At 36.2% G+C, this 24,532-nt stretch overlaps 2 protein-coding genes across 2 annotated transcripts; both read right to left on the bottom strand.

Moving 5' to 3' along the window:
• Positions 1-5,196: 5,196 nt before the first annotated feature.
• LOC115628407 lies at positions 5,197-5,682 on the bottom strand. The gene is made up of 2 exons (XM_030524496.1): positions 5,629-5,682; positions 5,197-5,562 (listed from the first exon to the last, which is right to left on the bottom strand). The coding sequence occupies exons 1-2, from the start codon at positions 5,680-5,682 to the stop codon at positions 5,197-5,199; spliced, it is 420 nt and encodes a 139-aa protein (XP_030380356.1).
• A 412-nt stretch (positions 5,683-6,094) lies between these two features.
• On the bottom strand, positions 6,095-23,000 carry LOC115628357. The gene is made up of 5 exons (XM_030524432.1): positions 22,850-23,000; positions 7,394-7,764; positions 6,899-7,059; positions 6,650-6,772; positions 6,095-6,574 (listed from the first exon to the last, which is right to left on the bottom strand). Exons 2-5 carry the CDS (start codon positions 7,455-7,457, stop codon positions 6,506-6,508), a joined length of 417 nt encoding a protein of 138 aa, XP_030380292.1. The 5' UTR covers positions 7,458-7,764; positions 22,850-23,000; the 3' UTR covers positions 6,095-6,505.
• Between the last annotated feature and the right edge of the window lie 1,532 nt (positions 23,001-24,532).

Below are 24,532 nucleotides of genomic sequence, written 5' to 3' on the forward strand. Positions count from 1 at the left end.
CTTAAGAAAATGCACGCCTACAAAATTTACTTTTATTACGTTTTATGCCATCTCCCCTATATCTCATGCAGAGACTCGTAAAATACTAAACCTACATAATTCCTCGGCCATATATCAGATGACATGCATAACTTTCCCATTGTGTAAGTGCTATAAACCGACTCAGTAAAATTAATAAAATGTCATGGAGCATGTGTGGTACATGTTTGAGGGCGATAATAATAAAGGCACGTGGTCGCTAATAAAAACAAATGACACACAATTGAAATAAAAAGTGATGCCATCTTACATGCGGTAATTACTTATTTAATGTCAATAATTGCGACCAAGTCGCAGTTCATGACACTCCACGACTTCAATGTAAGCGTTTTTGAAGTGTGGTCAAGAGAGGCAACAAAGAAAATTGAATAGCACACAAATGAAATGGTAGCATTAGCGCTAGTGCCTTTATAATGGAGTACTAAACATGAATGTGTTTTTTTGGCTCCAGCAATGGCAACACGCCTCAATAGAAAGTTTGCTTTTGGACCAGTGACAAAAGATAAATACATGGCTAACAAATTGCGAGTACAACAAGCAGCATACCAATAGTATGTATGTAACATACTAAAGAATACAATTTTAGTTCAGCAATGACTTAAAACACTAACAAATAACAATGACTGTTAGCCCTTTTGTCGCGTGCGTGTCGAGCTGTCATTCCTTTAATCACGAACTGACAAAGAACAAGGGAACGAGGTAAAGCGGCCAAATAGTTCGTGCTTGGAATTCCCCACAGGGGCATCTAAAGCTCTTACTCACCATTATCAGGTTTTATCTGCACAATCGTATTGATAGTCGAGCCTTTGTTTGGTTGCGTGTCTGTTTTCACTTTTTGGATGCGCCAATTTGTGCTTTTTATTTCAAGTATCCTTAATTATTTCATTGAACTTTAAATAACAGCCATATGTATCGTATCGTAACGAACGTTCGAATGACTTTCACGCAATACCACAGAAGCACAGCACCGCCAAAACAACAACAACAACGAGCAGAAACACGAATCTGGAGACCGCACACGCAAATTGTTAAGCTCAGATGTCTGGATTGGCCAAAAAAGGAGAAGCAGCTGTGAGTCGAAGTAGCGTAGTGCTGACGAATAGATAGATGTAGTTACGAGAGTGATGGAGAGAATCTTATGTCGAATAGCTAAACGCAACTGCAGCGCTTCAGATATGCCCGTAGACTGCCACTTGGCGCTGGCCATGGCCAACAGGTAAGGTCTGCTGCGGCTGCAGCTGTAGCTGCCGCTGCCACTGCCACTATGCTCTCACCGGGCCAGCTTTTCTTTGCCATGCTACCGACGTGTTTTCTTAGCGTTACTCTCACCCCAAGACAGCCACAACTCCAACACTCTTCAGTCACTCGAAGACGCCGCTCAGTCAACGCTCACACGCTCCCCAGTTACAATTTCATTTTCAACACTTTCTTCACAATTTCCCCTAAAAGGCTGGAGACGCTGAACAAGAAGATGAAGAAGAAGAATATCGCTCCAGCAAAAGTGCAAAGTCAATGCCGACGCGGCTATCGTTGTTTTTGTTTGTTGTCGCCAGAGTAGCGGCTGCTGTTGACTTTATTACGAATGGTCGTGTAAGGGGCGAGAGCACGAAAATGTTTTGCAAACGTGACAGACGCGTCTGGTGACGTCACGCTCGCTGACTCGCCGCATTTGACCCAGCAACGTGACGCTCTCCGCCACCCAGCGCCCTGCGTGAATCAGGCAGCGATGGTAGTGCGACGTGACCGCGATTATCGCGATGATCGCATTATGAACAACTTTACAACACTGACCAAATCACAAAACATTATAATATATGAAATAAAATGAAAAACTGTACATTAAAACCTCTAAGCCAATGATGCGCAATTGTTTTTGCTTCTCAATTTTACACTCCATCTCAAGACGTTTAAAAATAATTTACAACAATAGAAATTAAATGGGCCATAAATATAAAAAATAATTTTGAAGAAAGAAAAGAATATGATTCTTAACATATTCTTGCTTCGTCCACAATTAATGGTGTTACAAATTCTGGGAACTCGTATTTTAAAATGCAGGTCCAATATATAAATTGTCTCACTGGTTGGTGTTAATTGAAGAATAATAAAACAAGAAAGGAATGCTAAAGTCGAGCAGGCTCAACTCTTAAATACCCTGTACCACCCCACAAAAAAGTAATTAAATTAATTTAATTAAATTAATTAATTAATTTAATTTAATTAATTAATTTAATTTAATTAATTAACTAAATTAATTTAATTAATTAACTAAATATTCCATGCATGCATACATACATTTACATTTACATCAGAATCGTGCCTTATGCGTGTTTGTGTACTTGTACATATGTATGTATGTGTGCATTGGGCCTGGTTATATGGCTATAACTTTCTTTCCAATCATTCTATCATAATGAAACTTGGTATACGGATATACAATTACTAACTGGATGTGTCTACCAAATTTCAGTTCAAAATTCCAAGAATTACGGGAGTTATAGAAAATCGTTAATAGGGGGGGAGTGGGGGGGTGGATCAGAAAAAATGAACAAACTCGTCCTTTCTCGGTCTCAGGAGAATCTGTATACCAAGTTTGGTTATTCTAGCTCTTATACTTTCGGAGATCCTTGCGTTCATACAGACAGACAGACAGACAGACAGACGGACAGACGGACAGACGGACAGACGGACATGGCTATATCGACTCGGCTTGTCATGCTGATCAAGAATATATATACTTTGTGGGGTCTACCAAGCCTCCTTCTGTGTGTTCCATGTGCACTCGCACAAAACTAATATACCCTTGTACCCTTTGGGTACAGGGTATAAAAATGTCAAAGTTATCATACAATTTAAAAATTCTCCAACCTAGGACAGATCTTAAATGAAGATTAAGAATTTACAAAATAATTGAAAATTTTGATTTTCATTAGTGCTGGAATGTAGTAGCCTCTTAGCTTTAAATGTAACTAATTCTTTTCGAAATACTTGTACAATGGTTTGATATGATTGTGTGAAATACAACGGAAATATTCCCATAATAAATCTATCATTTCTCTGCGAAATCTTCTTTGAGAATATAAAAACTCCTAATTTGATAAACAATATCGAAGAATAAGGAATAAATTGCAAATATTGTTCATTGATTTTATATATTCTAAGCCAGCCTTTTGAGAAACTAAAGGAAAATAATTTTTAAATTTAATTGAAAATCACGCCGATCGTTTGTCCATCTCAAGGTTTGTTTGGCTCTCGTGGCTGTTTGTTTTGTAACTCTTTCTGGGTAACTTGTGCCAACCACTTTTGCCGGCTGCCTTTTACACAGTCTATGTTGTTTACGCCGTTTTGTGATTGTTTTGACCCATTTCTGTTTCTGTCTGGTCTTACTCGGCAAGCGGCCCATTCACCAGGGGCTACCATTCGCATGATTTGCATGATAAAAGTGCGTGCAGCATAATGCCATAGCGGTTCTTCACTAAATTTTTGATTCAGCTCTGTGCTTAAAACAGTATTTTTCTGAAGTATTTGATAGAATGCAAATGTGTCAAATTCTAGGCCCTACAGCTTACAGTTAATCATTAGAATTATTCTTTGGTGTTCAAGCAAGCAAAAAGAATGGAAGACAATGACATAGATAGTAAGTAATGGCTGAGTATGTGGATCAGCATGTGGAGTTGGCCGCCAAGCTGAGACCCCCGTCTCAGGGGCATCGAGTTGCATAAAAACGTTGACACATTTGATTACATAAAAATGCAACCGAAGGCCCAGGGCCCGAAATGTGCGAGTTCATTGCTCCCCCTCACTGCAATGGAGTTATTGTCTTTAAGTCAAAGTTAACAGCCCATAGGGGTACCATATTTTCATGCGTAGCAGACACATTATGTAATGGCAAACGGCTTTTGTTGTTTGTTTGTGAAATCCGTTAAGTACACCTGGCCGTGGCAACTTTAAAGCATTGGTGGGCTCACCAGCAGGCCGCACAGTTGGCTGGCTATGCTGCTCTAATGTCATGGCCATGAATTTTTAATTCCGGGATGTCAATAGTCGCCTGGGTCTATGGCTGTGGCTTGTTTATGTGAAATCCAACAACAATTGTTGTGGACTTCTTCATACATTTTCGAACTGTGTCAGAAGTGTCATAAATGCTTAAGCTTTTCAACCTGCCTGTTGAGTGGAAATGTGGCTAACGGTTCCTGAACTATATACTCGTAGTTACATACTTACCATTATGACATCATTGGCTTCGCATTTACATATTTATGATGTAACTGTCAGCGACAATTTCCAACGATCTAAAGAACATTTACAATTCTAAGATGTTAGAAAATTATGGCTAATGTTTGTTCGTAATAAACTAAGGCTTTATCGAATGAACAGACTTACTAACAAATGCTATTCATACCTAACCCAATTGTTGTGACAGGAATTCGAGTGTAAGATTAACCAACGTGCACACATACTTATTACTTTTTTAAAGCTCGCCGACCTGTGTCTAATTTTGAATGTAAACATATCGGTTATTGAAAGTTGTGTTTGCTTTTTACCCATAATGTAAGAAGCTTTTATTTAATAAAAACCTACAAATCCTCATGTCAATCATTATGTATTTTAGACAGCTTATATATGTATCATTTCTAATCCAACTATATCTTTAGGAATAATTCATTTTTAGGAATAAAAGTTGAGGTTATTTTCATTTATAAAAATTGCTACCAAAGCTTTTGCCTCATATCCAATTCACAACTTCTCTGTCGAAATTCCAATCAAACATTTGATTCTATATAATAATTGAGTGGAGTTTTTTATACATTTGGCAACAAAAATCACTCTTTCTAAAGCCAATATGTTTGGATTGTTGTTAACCGGACTTGTACGAAGCCGCTTCAGCACGGCCGCAAAAAAATAGCATGATCAAGCTCTATTCCATTATTTGTATGTTCAATTACAGATTATTCACCTTTAAATAAATTAGATAAATGATAAATGCAACCAAATCGAAATGTTGTAAATCAATCAAATTCCGAATTATTCGAATTAAGTAAGTAAGTACTTTATTTTATTGTAAAGCTAAAAAAGTTACTAGTTGGCCATAACATATGGAACTTTTATTAAACAATTTTCAACAAACAACTAAGAGTTTTACGGACTAATGGCGATCTACTTTTTGCCCCAATTGTTTTGGTAGGCGTTCGAGTAATAACTTTGCCAATTTGGCGTATTGAACGAGGCGTATGGATTGTTGTAGTTGGAATTATAATAGGATGGGTATAAATATTGGCCCACAACATAGGGCCAAATGCGAATCTTGGGATAATTCATAGAATTAGTGTAGCTGTATGGATATGGCGTTGTATAGGTGCTGTAATAATATGGATTATATGTAGTGTAGTAGTAGTTGGAGCTCAGACTGGAAAATGTGGGGTTTGTATTTCCATAGGGGTTTGTATTTCCATAATTTCCATAGTTTGTATTGCTGTATCGATTGTATGGATCATATTGCTGATAGACCTGTGCATTGCAGAACTGTAGCAAAAAAAGAGAAGCATCCGTAAGTATTTATATGTTTGTGCAAATATTTTTAAAACTTACTACTGTCAACACAGCCAGAAGTAAAGGTGCCAGGCAGCAGGAGATCCGTGACATCATGTTCAAGTGCTGGAGAGCTATACAAATATCCAAGTGTGGTCAACAGTTGAAGTGTTATTTTGTGACTGTGGAGCTGCAATAGATGGCACTGCTCTTTATAAAAGGATTATCAAGTGACGGCAATTTCACGCACTGACAACTCGACTAGACAATTTTTTTTTTTTTTTTTTGCCTATCATACAATCATACAATTTTTATAACGTTTTTGTTACCTGTTGATTTCGTCATTGAACTTGACTCATACGCGTATCTGTCGCCGCCACTCTGGGTTGTTTACCCCACTTTTCGACTATTTTCATGTGATTCCCGTAATGCTCCTAAAAAATTACTTCCATTTTGCTAGCAACAAAGTGGCACTTTGTTAATTGCAGAGCTAACTTATTAGTAACAGCAAAACACATTAGGCAGGTAATAAAATAATCGTTGCTACTTAGGCGCAATTTCCTTTCGTTTTATTTTGCTTAATCCACATACAAATAAATTTATTATTTGCAAACTAAACAGACAACAGCTTGTTATTGTTGCTGTTTATGCAGGGCTCATATTTCTATATATTGGAAAAATTTACAACATTATTTACACAACACTCACGCAAATGACCTTGAGCAATTAGACTAATACAGTGTACATAGTGGGTACATACAAAATTACACAAAATTACGAAACTCAATAACAACTAAAATTACATTTTGTGGAAATTTACAGTAAACGCCGCAGAAACAGCAAATCTGAAAACATTGCCGGCCCGATTGCGTATTTGTTTTGATTTTCAGTTAGTTTGCTCTTTCGCAAGAAGATAATAAATATTTAGTTAAGTGCATTAATAGTCTTCGTCATCTTCATCTGGCGGATCTGTGGCATAGGTCAGCTCGTTAAGGTAGAACCATTTCTGAAACGAATAAGAAGTGAAATTCGAATTCGGTTTCATTGAACGAAAGATTTTATTGAGTATTGGGCAACATACCGGCGACTCTGTGCAGTTGAAGTTGTAGTCCCAATCACAGATTCTATATTCTTGATTGAAAGATGTTTCATTGGCACAAAGATGAGGTATCCGATTTCCCTCCTCATCGCACATATGAAATATCTATAAAATGGAAATGTGAATTAGAAGTGTTGCATGCTTTTAGGCGGCACCAGCAAAAGTATGGCGAAAGCTTCTTTCGCTCTCAAGTGCTCTCTTTCCCTCACTGTTATGCGCTCTCTCTCTCACCTGACAGTTGTACTCCATGTCGGCATAGAAGCCCACTGACCGTCGCTTACAATCAAAGGAGAATGTTATATTATCTAAATTCGTCCATTCCTTCGTCTTATGATTTTGAAATACTGGACTGGCCGGGTCCTCAGCTACAATGCTGACTAGCAAGAAGGGAGCTGTGCATGGTTATGTGTGTGTGTGTGTGTGTGTGTTTAGGTAAAAGAAATAAACAAAACCAAAACTGATTATACAATGGCCAGGCAATTGAAACGGCTTTTGTAGTTCAGCCCACGCTCGCCATAATTTAAGTATTTGGCTCACGCGTGCGTAACACCATGCCAAGTAACCAAACAGCCAAAAAAAGCCAACCAACCAACCTCAATCGGCTGGATAATCGACGCACTTAGCATTTAATTTATGTTGCGGCATCGTCTCTGACTCGACTTGAAATTGAGGCCAATGCGCTCAGTAACAAGCCGATGAGCCACCAAAACACTCGTACTCACTCACCTAGTAAAATGCCGGAAAGCCATAAAATTCTATAACTGTAAACCATTTTTGTCGTGCACCACATTTTGGCCTAATGTGTGAGTGTGTGTGTGCGTGTGTATGTGTGTGATTTAGAGGGTGAGCGCGTGTTTCCTTGTATGTGTTTCAAATCAAAAACTGCGAAAACGCATACGTTTTAAATGACACGAAGTCTGCGAGACGGCAACAGCACTTGTCTGGCTATGGCTGCACATGTGTGTGTATGTGAGACTTCCTGTCCCACTCACTCTCGTTAGCTCCCTAATCGGTGTGCTAAGCGGCCATTTAGTATCGTATATTTATAATTGGGATAGCGTGTAAGTGGCAGCAGGTTGCTTATGGTCTGAGCATGTCTGAAAAAAGAAAATGCCAAATTAAAAATAAGTTTGCCAGCAGTTCTTAGAAAACCTTAAGACCACTTTAAAGAGCACAATCTGTTTGCCACGCCATCATACTCATTTCAGTTCAAATGATCAAAATAATGCTTTGATATTTTCATTCCAATTCAAAATTGACTTGAGTAAAAGGATCGATTGTTTTTTAAAACCCATTAATATGGTCTTATCTTTTACTTGTTAACAAGATATGAAACACCTTCAACTGTCGTTTATTAATGTTTGAATATTATTTTAAACGAATATACATGTTAAACATTGCTAGCTATTTTGAATACCTTATATGAGTATTTAAATCAATCAAAACAGTATTTTACATGGAGCAGTAGGTTTAATTTCAACAGCACATATTTGAAGATTTATAATTACATGCCGTTTCAAATTCGTAAAAATGAAAAGAAGGGAATCAGACTTTTTTTATGTTTGGAAATTTAAAAAAAATCTTTCTCGGAATTAGGAGAATTTGGATTCCAACTTTGGTTATTCCAGCTTCTATAGTTTTTGAGATACTTTCGTTCATCCAGACGAACGGGCATGACTTAAATTAATCGCAAGGATAGTTGAACACAAAGCGTTCTTACACTAGTTTAAAGACATTTTAGTAAAATTATATATCTATTTATTTATATACATGCATACATTCTGAACGAAAAGATAAGCGCTGGAGCTGGAAACAATAATTAACCAAATAAACACAATAACTCATAAAAAAAGATATGAGATGCCCATACACTTTGTTGGTTGAAGATCAGAGATTCGATTAACCTTGCAACCAGTTATCTCATAAACCGCCCATGTTCACCCTAAGTGTAAAAGCTTAGGCGAAAATATTTCAGTCCCCAAAAACTGTTCCTCAGCTTTTGTAAATTTAGCATCATATACTTATATAAGTATATACATATGTACATATATAAGCTTGTTGAATTATAGTAAATTTAATGCTCTGTGTATTAAATTTGGCCTAATGCGCCTCTTTCGAAATCTTCCGCCGCCGACAGAGTTGCGGCTGCTGCTGTCAGATTTGATGCATCTTAAGCGTCACAAGCTGTTCGGCAAGTTATCATGAGTACGAGTATTTACATGCCAAACCCACGACAGTTGACTCGTTGTCTATGTCTGATCCACGCATTCCAATCTTGAGTCATCCAGCAGCATCCGACGCGACGGTGGATGTGTAGTGCAGATAGTGGCAGCATCTCTAGAGTTGCCACATGAGAGACGCGTGCAATGGCACATCATTAATTAATTTGCATGGCTGTGGGTTTTTCCGAAAATGCTGCACCGACTGACTCAGCTTATACCCACATACACATAGGCACACACAAACTCACACACACACACACACACACTGAATTGTGAGTCGCACCTTGTCGATGTTTGGTTAATTAAATGAGCGATCGCGGCAAAACAGGATATGCCTAGGCAAGTGCTTGACCCACTTTCGGGGACTCCACTTCTTAAGACATTGAAACCACTTAGACGCACACATCAATGCACTGACTGCTGACTAAGCGTCAAAAGTATTTCGTAATCTCGCACTTGGAACAATATTTCCATATCAATCAAACTCAACTTAACTCGCCTGTCAATTTTATCAAAAGAAACAAACAATTTGACACAAAACCTTTGCTTTGCTATGCTTGGCAGGCGAAGCCGGAAAAAAATAACAAAATCAAGAGTTGAACGCGTCAAATGCCATTAAAAGACAATAACTCAATGACAGACCAAAACAAATGATAGAATTTATTTTTATGCATTTATGCAAAGCCGCTAAGTTGGCCATTTATTTGAGCATTATTTGAAGTTGTCTCAATGCGTCGGTGGCTGACAATGTGGCGCATGCGCAATCAATTCAGCTATCGAAGTGACTGTCGGCGTCATCGGGTGAAAGAAACAATTTAACCGTAAACGCTTCAACTCACCCATTTTTTTGGCAGCGCAGAATGTCAGCCCCAAAACCTAGATACGGTTGCGTGCGTGTCACGTTTTCAGGTGAGTGAACGGCAACAAAAATATACACTTAAGCACTTCAGCACTCAATCAGGACTCTCATAATTAATTTTTCAATTTTTATATTCAAGAGACTAGGTATTTATACGCTAGTTGGAGGCTGCACAGCTATATTTGTAACGCAAAGCATTTTCTTTAAAAGTAATACTTTTTTTAAGCCAAATATTTTTTTATATTTTTGTTTAAAAAGAAGAATCTTTTTTTGCATGAGACTTTATCAATCATATTTCATTAAAATATCCCTTAAGTCAACGAATTTTTGCATTTTATAGGCCTTGCTTAAAAAAGGTGTTGTAATACAAGGATACCCTAGGATACCCAAAGAAAAGAAATACAGGTTATATAGATGTAAAATTGACAAATTTCTGTTTCAATAACCTAAAATCGATATAATGTATGAGTTGAGTTTGCAAGTAATATTAATTTTTTACAGAAATAATTCCCTGTTCGAATTGTTTGTTGGAGGTGATTTTAATTGTTGTTGAAATTTGATTCTTGTTGTCAGTCCTCGAATTGATTTCTAAATTTTGATTAAGATGGGCCATTTTTCACCTATTTCGATATCTACAATTCTAAATTTTTATTAAGATGGGAAATTTATAACTTATTTCGATATCTGTAATCTATCAAGTCGAACAACATTTTATTCACGACTCACACCCTTTAGACAATCACGACACACAGTTCCATCTTTAGCTGGTATCGACCTTCGAGTCCATTGCTGGGCAGGCAGCGCTCAATTACAGTGTCAACATGGCAATTGGAGGGCGGGCGGTTGTGGTTTGAGGTCATTTGGAGTCTGTCGCTTGGTTGCGTGGTGTTTGAGCCTGCAGGCATTTCATGTGAGCGATTAGTGGCCGCTGATTGTATTGTCTTCAGAGCCGCTCACTCTCCCAGCCATACAAATCCTTGACATTTAATTGAATTTATGGCCGCCATCACCTCTTTTGTCGTCGTTGCCGTCCCTCCCCTCCCCCTTATGCGTAGAATAGTGGCGATTACCATCAACAATGCAAAAGTCAAAGCGACGCAGACAAATAATCGTAAATTGTTTTTAACACACAGCCCCCGCAACGGCCAACTAATTTCGAAGGAGGAGCTGCAATCGGTGACTGCCCGACTGGCCGCTGAAAGAAAGAAACCAACAACTTCGCCACAATGATATGCAAATTTTTCACCTTTGTTGTTGTTGCTTGTGGCAGCGACGAGAAGTGAAGGAAGATTTAAGGCGACGTAAAAGGTCATCAGTGTCGACACTGCGCCAAGTCCACAGCAAATCAAAAGTCATCTTCTGCACCCAGGCACTCAGAAGACTAAAGGCCGAAGACAGCAGATCTCAGACTTTAGGCAGCGAACAGCGAACAGCAGACAGAAGACGCCACTAACATGACACAGCAGCCAGCGGAATCGGCATTGTTCGTTGCCCATTCAACTGGCTGCCAGTCTTTCACCTTTTGCCTTTTCATTGCCTGACCATGGCGCCTGCGACAATTAAACAAAAGCTGGCCACAAACTCCAATCCACTCCAGCATATGGGCAGCATGCCTCAAATTAATGCAACAGACACAACAATAACAACAGTAACAGCGTCGTGAATTTCGCATACGTTGTCGAAACATCCGCAATGTGAAGAAGAGTCTTCTGTTAGGCATTTCGACTCGCCGACTCACTTTTGACATTTTCTGACAAGCGTGAGAAGCGAAAACTTGGGCGCCTCTTGTTGCTTATACTATAATGCTTCGATGCAGAGCTATAAATCTGCCTGCCTTGGACCAATGGAGCAAGTAACCATGCTGGGCATCAGTTCTCGACATAGCCACTTGGCATGCATCAATGTCTTATATAAGCACTACGACATTGTACAGTAAATAGTATTACTACCCATAAGGAAATGTCAGCAAAATGATTTAAAGTAAATGAATACTTTGTACGTTTGAGTTTTAAAGAATTCTCATAAATAAGAGCGTCTCTGTTAACTGTAATTAATTTAAAAAATATATATTACTGAAACAATTTCAGTTCTTTAACATTCGTAGAATCTCTTAACATGCACTCATTTGCAATTTCAATTCCTTTCATATGTTAAATTGTTTGTGAATTGAAATAAAAACCCTCCAATGATTCCAAGTATTAGATATGAAGGGAAGAGTTCGAAAATTAACATTAATTTGTAAATGTCACAGTTCTTTTATATTTTGGTAGATTTCCTTTCATTAAACAAGATTATCTTGCTTAACTTAATTTATGAATCAAAACTTGTTTTGCAACTATAATACCTAAATAAAAATCAATTAAAGACAAAAAATAATTGGCATGTCGCACATTATTGTATGGCTTTCGAAATTTGTCTCGTAAAATTCGAAAGATTTTTATCTACATTTTTATATTTCATGTTTTTATTTGTTGTTTTGAATAATTTGATATTCAACTAAAGCAAAACAATTATCAGGATATCTGTACTTTCTCTTTACAGGCTTTCGCTTTCAATATAACATCAAGTTTTTTCGTTATATTCTATTTAATTCGATTTCAATTTAATGAATTTGTGATTTTAAGAAAATGGGATGAGTTCTCATTTAATTCATAACTCCCCATTGAGTAAATATGATTCTTAGTCATCGATTCGCATTAATTTGTATTATTTTAGGATCCTCATCATATTTTTAGCAATGAGACCTGTTTTTAAGTTGTGCCCAGCAACCATGCTTTAAATTGTTAATGAAGCTTAAGAAGCTATACTGGTTTTTAAGATTTTATGATGCATAGATAAAAGTTTATGTTCGTTTCTATTCATCCAATACTTCGAACCCCTCCAATAACATGTTAAAAGATTTAAGGCAGATGTTATTAGCTTTTTAGTCATTTAAGCAATTTATTTTAATTTGAGACCCAATCAATCATGTTATAGTAAGTATTATTTTTACATTTTTACTGCTTATCCAAAACTACAATGATTTGTGCAGAACTTGGCCGGAAGAAGTCGGTAAAGAGATCGTTTTATATCTCTTCTCAAAGCCTTTTAGCAAAAGTATGTGTATGATGCCTGATGTTTTTCTATCAGTATTTGTCCATCCTCACGCTAAACATAAGTTGCTAACTTTATTTATTTCGACTCCACTGTAGCCTGAGTGTGTTAACCACTGCCTGTTGTTAGCTAATCTTTTCGTATATATTTATCAACCCCACTCACTTACGTATAATATACTTGTATAAGATATACATCATCTGAAGCTTATGAAAACTTAGAGACTTTGAATCCTTTGAATCTTCCCTTCAAAACGCTTAAAACCATGCATTGTATATATTAAATTCATACTATTGCCATTCTGATTTTTATTTTAATCCTGCTCGCTTTTGTTTTAAAGATTAATAATAACAAAAAGTGCATAGGCAAGAAAATTACGGCGAAATTATAAAATTATAATCGATACTAGCTTGCGACAGAAGAGTCTGCAGAAGAGTCAGAAGGATTCTAGATCCCTCACTACATTCACTAGAGTCTACATTCAGTAGTCAGTCAAGACGTAAGGTTGAGCTCTGCAGTCGATCGTGTGGTTGGAGAAAGACTCTATCATTCCCTAAAGTTAAGCAAACAATTTTATGAACATACATGCCTTCAAATACTAACGTTTCCATGCTTTATATTCCATTTAATAACATACATTTGTATGTATTAGAAGCATTATTTTTATTATAAAATGAAATGATCTTCCTAAAATTCAATTTAACCATTATTCCACATTTAAAAAAGCTTTAAATTCCATTTAGAAGAAGGTAATGGGTGTCACCGACTTTTTAGAAATCTTTTAGTAATGTCTTAAATACGAATGCCATATTATTTGAAGCGACTATTTATAAGTATTTGCATGAAATCGTACCTCAATTTACGAATAATAGTACAATTGTGTATGCAGACATAGCATTTGTATTCGGGAAATATTTTGTGCATTCCCTGCGCATGCGCAACACTCGGAACGTGGACATTTCAAATTTTGGATGAGTCCATTTGCGAAACATCGCACTAATTTGTTAATTTTTGACGCGTAACCGCAGGCGCAATGGTTTATGTGTTTCTTTCCCCCAATTTTTGTATCTCTTTCGCTTGGGTATGCTTGGGTGGCCTTTAGGTTATGTAAATGGCAAAATATTAAATTTGTTTGAGGCTTACAAGAGCAAGAGTTGAAAAACCAGCCAGGAACAACAACAATGCCTCGAATAGATGAGTTGTTGCTGCTGCGATTGGCGGCACTTCAATATTGTTTTGATTTTGATGCAACTTTGTAGCAAACGTAGCGAAAGAAAACAAAATAGGAGGAAAAACCAAGAAAATTTGCTTAGCTGCAGCGGAAGCGGCGCTAATTGGCGGAACTGCCGCCAGCAGCCGGCAGACAGCAACAATGCCCAAAGCGTTTTCATGAAAAATGTTGAAACACCACATGACGACGACACTTGAGACGACTCGACGCTCGATTCGTTGTCAATGCAACAACGACAATTCATTGCCGCCGTTATCGGATACACGCTTAAGCCACCGCACTTATATAAGCGCAAACATGGCTTAATCATCGCAGCCGCACAATTGATTAGGCCAATAATAACAGCTACTGGGCGACACTGCAAAAAGCGTTGACACTTGGACTTTTGCACACATTTTTTTCGATTAAATACGAGTAGTACTTGCAGGCTCCATTGAAGCGCGCTCCTAACAACAACTGTCAATGCATTTCAATGGTCAATTGCTGTTGTCGAGTGCAGCCAAATTAATTTAATGGAACCACAACAACAACTACAACAGGAGTAGCAGCTGCGGTAATGCAAAGAAACTTGTTAGCTGGCCCGCCACACAGTGGAATTAAAAATCGATCTAGCTGAGTAGAAATCCAAATCAATTCTGTGCCACGAGAACACTCTCGACTGTTAAAGCTGCTATATTTTGCACAATTATGTAATTATCTAATAATAATCAAAGTTTTATTGAGCTTTAGCTCTAGCTTTATTTTCCATGCTCCAAATATAAACTTAATTTTTATACCCTGTACTCGTAGGATAAAAATGGAATACTCGGTTTGTGCAATATATGTAACAGGAAGAAAGAACGATCTTCGACCACTTTAAGTATATATATTCTTAATCAGCATGACGATACGAATCAATTTATCAATTTCATGTCTTGATCAAAGTTGGTAACTTTTAAATCAAATTCCCCTAATAAACTAAAGCATTGCATCCGTAAATATTATGAATATTTAAGAATTAAATGAGAAAAAAGTACAGCGTTTTAAACGCATTTGAACTGCAACTAATATGGTCGAGATATTTGATATTGGATTCACTTTAACTTAATTAAACATTTACGTATAATTAATGTTCAATCACTATGCTGGGTGTATCGCTGGCTGGAAGTAAGTCTTTTTTTGATTATTTATTATCAAATACATAAAGAGTGTTACTAAACTGAATAATTTGGCCGTTCCTAAGCATTAAAGCACTACGTTTTTTAATAGTTTCTTATAAGTTTTCCTTATACAGTTTTTCGCCTCATTTTCCAGTTCTCCGAGCTATTGAATTGACACAAATTATTAAGCTGAATTATTCGATAAATTATACATTTTATTCATTTACTTTTCAGGCCTCATTTCCAGATTATTTAAGTGCAGATAAAGAATTCCTAACAATCACCCACTCCGCATAGAATCAATGCCATTCGATTCGAAAACACCTATTCTAACTGGTCGTTTCTAGCTCTTATACGATCCTTGCTCTCATACGACGGACAGACGAGCGAACAAAAAACTTTTTTGTATAATACAAGTATATAGTATGTTGACCTAAGCGTATACAGGATATGAAGGCATCCGCACCTTTTTAAAACTTCGCAGAGATTTTATAAAGTACAAGTGCTACTTGATTACATGCAACAAATTGACTCCAAATGTGGACAGTTCAAGAAGGCTGATTTTTATTTCAATGATAATTGGAAATTAATAATTAATAAAAATAATTCAATAACTACCTTATACAGGTTTTTAATTTATTTGAAATATCTTTCTGTATATCTAATTCATTTTTGCTTAACCAGCACCGAAATATATTGTTGTCAATTAAAATAAAAAAAATTAAGCAATTGCAGTTTTGTTTTTGTTGCGTTGACCTCGGCCCGACTTACTAATAAATATATTTAATATTTTCAAAGGTCGAAGAATGCTTTGCCCAAGAAATGATCACAGATATATCACTGCTTGCATTTTATCGCAGAGACAAACAATTTGTTATTTGCGCTACGAAATCGAAATAATATATTTAGTTTTTTATACAGATTTGAAGTTAAGACTACTGTGCGCCCGGAGCAAACGAAGCGTTGCCCGTCCAGTCTGGTAATGTTGCCAACGACTACATTGCGATTATTGGCCTTGAAAATTGCCACGCAGAAATGCGCTTAATACGAAAAATCAATATCGAAACCGCACATACCCGCCAAAAATGAGAAAAAAGAGTTGAACGCATGTTAAAACCGGCTCGGACTTGTACTAAGAAAAAATAAAAATAAATAAATTATAAAAGATATTAAACCGCTACGCCAAAGCATGCAAATAAAACATAAATTAAATAAAGACAACAACAAACAGCAGCTCGAACATATAAATTTGAAGCGAATACGAAAATGAAATAATAAACGAGCAAATTAGATGTTATAAAAAGAATAGAATAGACTCTTAATGAAACCAGTAAAATATTTGTAAATGAAAGCGAAAGTTGATTAGCAGAAGAAGCCGCACGAACTACTAGCACGATCTCCGAAGATGTTTACTGTTCACACAGACAAACACTCACAACAATGGCAAATCGCGAACTTCCGCTGCAGCAATTACCGGTTCCTCCTACCATACTCGTACATACATATAACCTCTTATTGTTAATACGAATTTACATCTTCTGCTATGGCAGCCCCTCAAACTAATAATTAATTAAAATTCCATTAAACGTAGCCGCGAACATGGCACACAAAATCAATCGAAGCCCACCTGCCTCTCTTCCATATTCTCAATTATTTAAATGCCATCAACGCCATCGCAGCCCCAGAGGCCACAACAATAACAACAATAACAACCATAACAACAGCAACAACACCGCTGACAAGCAACAAAAGGTAAAGATCGACACCGATCGCTACCGAACAGGGTAGCAGTCGGTCAACTTCAGCCTCAGCATCATCATCAGCACCATCATCAGCTTCATCATCAGCTTCAGTATTTAAGCTGCGAACATCCGTCATTAACATATCAACTGGTATTTCGGAAATCGTTACAAGGGCGACTTTCGGGTGAAAAAAAAACGCCGAAAAACATACCAAAAGTAGCAACACTAATTCCAAATTGTTCAGTTTTCTGGCTAGATAGAGCAGCACATATATAGTACAGTAGTCATTGCTAATGTTCAACTTAAAAAATGCACAGCAAAGGTTGTTTTCAGGGACCGCAAATAATAATTTTTTTTTCAAACGGAGAAAATCATCCACTGATAGTAGCGAGCGAGAAAGTTACCAATCTCCTTTTTTTGGATAATCTATGTATTTTAACCATGATTTAAAAGCTTTAATTTTTATTCATTCTCTCAAAATTTAATGATTAATTTTGAGACATACTTTACAACTCAACCAATAATCATTATTTTAAAGCACAAAATAAGATTCATAAAATAATGATTATTCTTTAAGTTTTATTTTTTTGCTCAAAAATAATAATTATTGGTTAATTTATAAAGTAATTTTATCACTCATTTATTTATTTATATACATAAAATAAAAAAATAATTATTATTTTAATTTAATTTTTATAACAACACTCAAATTGATTACATTCCCGGATAAATTTAAGACTACAATCCATATATAGAGATCTACCTAAGCTCTCCTTAATACAAAAAGGTATTCCATAATTTTATTCGACTGCAACTATTTAAGCAATGTATAAATGTATTTTTTTATCTAGTCCGTTAAGAATGCATTACTTGCAATTTAAGGCACTTTAGACACGCCTTTTAAGAATAAATACGTGACTTATTCTTTCGTACAGATGCTAGAATTGCCTTTTTAGTGCCTTTTCCCACAATGGCCACAATATTTAAATTCGTTCCCTATTTGCTTGTTTTAGTTGCCTGCCTGCACGCACGAAGCCCGGGAAAACGTAAATATTTATAATACCTGGTATAAATAAGTATAAAAGAAGACAACAATTCATATTCCAGCTTGTGGAGGGCCAGGTGACAAAGTTTGCTGGCCACGACCCAACGACTGTAAAAAAACAAATAAAGGCATCGTCCCAACACTTGAATGCGGGCCCTATGCGGTATGCTGCTTAGTGACTATGTAGGAAGACTTTAAATATTATTTTCTCTCGGTTAATCTTAGAATCCAGTTTCACAAAATTAGGCACATTTTGGGCATTAGCTCAATAATAATGCCCAGTCGTATTAAGTCTTGAACAAAAATTATATCAATTTATGGTAGATTGGTTCCAGAAAAAACCGTGCAAAAAAAATATATTCATATGAAAAAAGAGGTGATTATTCCTTTTGTCCAAGACCTATTAAAATTAGTGAAAAAACAAGGTTTATGTAAGAACAAGAAGTATTCATGTTTATTTTATTAAATCACATATATATTTACACAAGCAGAGCTATTAAAGAAAAAAAAGTTATGCACTATAAGCCTAAAAGTATGAAATGTAAATGTAAACAAAAGAACGTGAAAAAACGACTTATGATACATAGGATGTGGACAATATAGTATGACCATTAACCAGTAGCCCTGGTCTGGTCGGGTCTGTTTTCAAAATGTAAATTATAGATACACCCCAGTTCGGGCATTCGGTAGGAAGTGTCAAGTAGTTGTTGTCAAAGCTTCGAATTGTTTATCAAATTTTAAACTTATACAAAATAGTTTATGCAAATAAACTGGATCTGTATTTTAAACCACAATGTGTGTAGTGTTCTGATTAAAGCCTACATTTTGTATATGTATGTTGAAAGTTAATTTTACTGCGATTTTTCATAAATACTATAAATTAGTACGCCTTTGGGCTAAACCCCAAAAGAGAGGACTATATAATTGAATACTAATTAGATTATTTGCTTTAATTAGAACTAGACACAGGGCTAGTCATAATCGGCCATGCTCGACCGTTCGGGACTTTTTTCACTTAGTGTCGAACTTTAGGTGTAAATTTGCTCGTTGGAAGCTTTAGATAATAAACCTTATTCTTATAGCTTTATCTGATCTATTTAATTATACACAAGCGGTGGCAAAAACCTAGAAAAAAATATTATGTAGTTATTTGGAGTGAAATCATTTACTTACGCTTTCTAATATTAAAGTTTTAATCAACTTCGATTGAGCAGAAATTTGTTAGAATAAGGTTTTTTAAAAGATAGTCGCAAACGGATGCAGGCATGCTTCGTATTTTATGGAATAAAATCCATAATTTAATGACAATGAGTATTTATCGAAGACTATAAAGACTTTGACTAGAAATTTAAGCTGAAATTTATCGGAATATCCACCTGACTACAAAAATATATCTATTCAATAACTTGTGATTTTGTAAGATTTCAGTCGAGTGCGTAAGCATTTTTCAATTATTTTTATTATAGAAAATCTTTGCTGTATTGCGGGTTTCTTTCAAATATTGCCACTGTACACACACATATATTTTGTGATATGCCGTGCAATTTGTTATTGTAAAATCTGATTAAGTCCACTTGATTGATCGTATAGCGCCACTGCACCGACACAGCCGTTACTATACCCTCTATATACTACGGCCAAAATATATCTTTGCGAGACACTATCGAACGATCAAAGAGCAGGTCGTATGGTTTGTGGTGCCAGTTTCGCCAGCGGCTACTGCGGACTACCTTTAACGAAGTGCCGGCGAAGTGGCGATTAGGGTGAAGATAAACACGATAATCTTGATGATGTTGATGCTGATGAGTTTTTTATTTTTGCCTATTTTCAACTTAGATGGCACGTCATGCCTGAGGAGCGGAAGCAACAGCACTTTCGAGCATATTTCGCAACATATATTAGTTTCAAATATTGAATACATATTTCAAATTGGGCCATCACAGGTCAAGGGTGTGGACATGCATGTACATACATATATGTATGTATGTATGTATAGTATATTAATGTTTGATAATGCCACGTGGCGTATACGTGATGGCTGGTAGCTAGAAAGCCCGCAACGGACACGTTTCAATAACAACTTTTTGCTCAATTAAATGGCAACGAGCAGCACAGCCACAAGCTACCAGGTAATGTGGCAGCAATAAATTTTATTTAAATCACTTCGGCTTGCTGCTTTTATTATGGCAAAGAAGAAAACAGGCAACTGCTTAAACAATGCAAATAAATTACATTGTAAAAAGTGCAATTCAAACGGCCAGATGTGTGCGTGTGTGTGTGTGTGTGTGTGTGTGTGATGTGTAATTCCTCCACACAAATAAGCGCTCGTACACACATACATACACACATACATAGTAGATATGTAGTCAACTGCACACGAGCAAGCTCACAAGCCTTTAAGATTAAAGTTTTTCCAAGAATGTGCACCGAGCGGGTGGCTGTCAGCAGCAACAACAACAAATGCAATACCACATAGCCGCTCTGCCCGCGGCGCAGACGCAGACGCAACAACACCAAAGTGTCGTGCTTCGTTTTCAACTACGCCTCCCCCCCATCGAACGATGCGATTACATTTTCTTACTTTTCTAGCAACAAGTTTGTCTGCAGAGATGAGCGAGACTGTGACTTTATGCAGTCAGTTGTGAGTGTGATTTAAAAAGCATACTAAAAAGCGTAATTCGCTTCGATTTCAAATTGCATTTTTAATAACACTATTAATTATTAAAATTGTTTGTGAAATATTAATGGTTTGACTTGTTGCGGAAATATTTGGATATTAGGTAAGCAGACATTCATTTCGAATAGCTTATCTTAGTTACCAACATGATTGTGTACTTTTTTATACACAAGTATAGTTCATATGCAAAAGAAATCGATCAGGCACCTAAAAAAGTATCATTTTTTCAACAATTTTAGTTTCTACACACCATTTTGTGACTATTTTGTGACTAGTGCATTCATTTATAAGAATCTTTCTTGCCGCACTTGGAACTAATAATAAATTAATAAATAAATAAAAATTCATTAGATGCCTATTTAAACATAATTGTGCTGTGCTCAAAAAATGATTAGTTTTATTTTAAAATAGACTTAAGAATTCTATTAGCCCTATCCTATAAATCCATTATTATCCGTGAAACTGCTACTCTTTAGATATCCGTTATATTCTCGTTTTAGAATGCTTATAAAAAAATAAATAAATGTGACAAATGGCTTATCGTTCAAAGCTTTATAATAATGATAAATATATTTTTATTTACATTTTCATTTATATTTATTGATGACATCCTATATATATCGTTAAAATAAATATAGTTGGATAGCAACATACGTCCTTCGATTATTTGTATATTCATATAATTTCAATACCCTGCCGAACTGTTACTTTAATCTGACAAGGTCGCACTCAGGCATCACAGCTGTTTCTTTATCTTTCTATATTTCATTTATTATATTTATTATATTTTTTAATTGTCTATCAAGTATATTTAATATTGTGCCAAACCTGAGAAACAAAAGCTTCTTAGTCTAAAGCCCGCTTTTTATTTTGAAAGAGAACGACTTTTTATCTTCATAAATAAACGCAAAAATTATAAATTATATTGTTTTTATTTCTAAGTTTCCACCAAATATTAAATTTAAAACTGTGTCATTTTCGCATAAAGGTAATGCAATCAATGCAAAATCAAGAGAATTTAAAATAAAGTTTTTCCCAAAATTATCCGGCAATTCAAAAACTTATGGAGTATTAAAGACATGCACATATTCGTACAATTGGATCGCCATTAAATGAAAGACATTGCAATGCTGCATATTTTTATATTAATATTTGTTTTGAATAATTTTGGAAAATGTAATTTTTCTTTAAATTCAATCATCTTTTTCATATATTTTTACATGTTTTGCGGCAAGCGCAAAGTTTCTCATTTGGACTCAGTATTTAAAAAAATAAATCACAACTGTTTTAATTAAAACTTGAACTATGCAATTAATAACGTTTCTCAATTAAGCTTGACTCGATTAATTTTTTCAAATGCGAAACATAGTTTAGACGGTGATTTAGAAATGTCGCAGGGTAGCTAAAAAATGCTCAACTCTAATTGCCTGAAACTCAGCTATGTAGTTATTCTTTTTCATCGAATTGTGCAGAAGTCTCAACAAAGTCTATACGTGTTATTATTATTTTTTTATTTTTGTCTGTGACTTGCCAAAGCTTCTTCATCTGCAACTACTCGGATGTACAATGTACATAAATTATTGTTCTCTTTTTTTCACAACTATTTAGCCAGCTGGATGGGTGCTTGTTACAAGTATAGCCGTTGAATGGCAAAGTTTAAACAATTGCATTCTTGGGCTCTTTGGCTTGACCAGACACTAGCCTGGCCTGCACGTGTGCTTGCCATTTAGAGGCATGTATTGACGGTATTAACGATGCTTTCGTGCGACTACCAATTAGGAAAATTAAGGCCGCTGCCTAATGAATGTTGGTCAATGCTTTCGCTTGCCCAATACTGGAAGACAAAAATTATTTAGCATAACACAACGAGGCAATTCGGAAAGTGTAACAAAATATTGGGGCACTCTTTTACGTTTCGTCTCATTAAAAACGCGCCGCAGAAATTGTGTGATAATTTTTTCGTTTCTTTTTTAGTGTAAGCATAGAAATGCCCACTTTTATTGTCGATATCGATGCGTGACCATTTCAAAATGTTGGCCACAGATTAAAAGCGAATGAATTGAGAGTGGGTGCGGAGTACGCGAAGGGTCGGCGGCTGCAGTTGCAAGCACTCGGCTGGCATTTCATTCATGCAACCATTCATGGCGACCCAAATTGGAGCGTGTTTTACGCACCTTGCTAGCCGTCGATGTGATTGCTGTTGTTGTACTTTGTAAGTCCGCGGCGGTATCCAAAATGAAATGAAATGCCTGCTGTGTGCACTGTAGTTGCTGTTGTTGTTGACGCTTGAGCGACTTTTCTTGCAAAATTTGCCAATGCTTAATTATTTGAATTTATTTTTAACACTTTCTTAAATGTATTGAGCACAGTGTTGGGTTGTAAAAATTTGCATATGGTCATCGCTGCACTATAGATATAATTTGTGTGTAACTATTTTTCCTTTTATGTAATCAAATTATTTTTGTTTAATATTATTTTCGTACCACTGAACTATTTGATCGACAATTATTTCGCCACAGAGGCGCACAAAAATATTATGCTTACGAAGCTGAGCGCGTATATTTTAATAAATATGTATATATGTATATTATTGGCGTTGTTGTTGTTGTTGTTGTTGTATTTCTCTTTCTTTACAAACACACGCATGCGCCTTTGCATTCGCGTACGCGTCCCGTATCCGTTACAGCCAAGCCACAAAAACCGAGAGCCAAAGCAACAACCGTCCGCCGTCGAGCACGTCGAACGAATAAACGCCAAGCCAAACACTTGACTGGAACTTAAAAGCGTGGCAAAGACAAAATGCAAAGCCCAACAACAAAGGCAAGTGGCAAAGACAGAAAGGCAAACACAAGCTCGAAAAATGAGAAGTAATTTTTTCTTTCTCACATATGTATATTCGTGTATACCATTTATGTATTTGTTTGTTAACAAACTTTTTTTGGCCAATGCATTTGGCTGGCCTCGTCGGTCGTGAAAACGTTTGCAAAGTCAGCGCTCAACTGGTTCGCAATCTGGCAGTCAATTTGGTTTTATACTCAACTTGTCGACTCGACGTCTCCGACGCCTTCGTCGTCGTCGCCAACGATTCGCTGGCGGAGGTGACGACGTTGCAGCCAACGTGGAACGCAGCAGCTTTGGTCCAAAGTGGAAGCAAAGCTGGCTGTGAAGTGGCTGCAGATATTCGATTTGTCCATTGAGGTAGGCTGAGAGCGCATTCGAGCCGGGCTGCCAACCGAACTGGATTTTCCCAGTCATCTATGTTCCACACTTTATTTCCGTTCGAAGACACGATCATAAGCTCGTCGACATTAGCTGTAAGACTCTTTAGGACTCTTTAATGGATATTTAATCCACATTCTTATTCTCTGTTTCATTTATCTGAATGGAAAAACAAAATAAATTTGAGATAAGTAAGTCGAATGCAACCCAACGTACAAAACTGTAATTACACCTAGTCCTTCCTTAACACAGGGGTTACGATCCTAAAAAGCCTTGTGTAAAGAGAAATCGTGTGGGCCGAAAATATGTTGTTCCTAGATTTCAACAAATGCACAAAAAAGTTTTGCAGTTTAAAAAAATTTAAATTTAAATTAAAAATTAACAAAAAGTTGTTCCAAGTGTTGAATATTTATCATTAACAGATTAAGTAAGCAGCTTTATTTAAAATTTAAGAATCATTTGGTCCCACTGGCATATAATATAATCTAATTAAAAGCCATTTTTACGCTAAACATCTTGTTGTTTGTGGTAGTCTTGAAAAAGATACAATCGCTGGTAGATGTTTGGTAATGAAGTTGTTCTAATTTGGTTTAACTGCCCAACAATGGATATTTGTTATAAAAACTCTTTGAAAAGAT

This window comes from Scaptodrosophila lebanonensis, unplaced genomic scaffold (assembly GCF_003285725.1).
Source record: "Scaptodrosophila lebanonensis strain 11010-0011.00,11010-0021.00 unplaced genomic scaffold, SlebRS2 tig00000113-arrow-arrow-pilon, whole genome shotgun sequence".
NCBI lineage: Eukaryota > Metazoa > Arthropoda > Insecta > Diptera > Drosophilidae > Scaptodrosophila > Scaptodrosophila lebanonensis.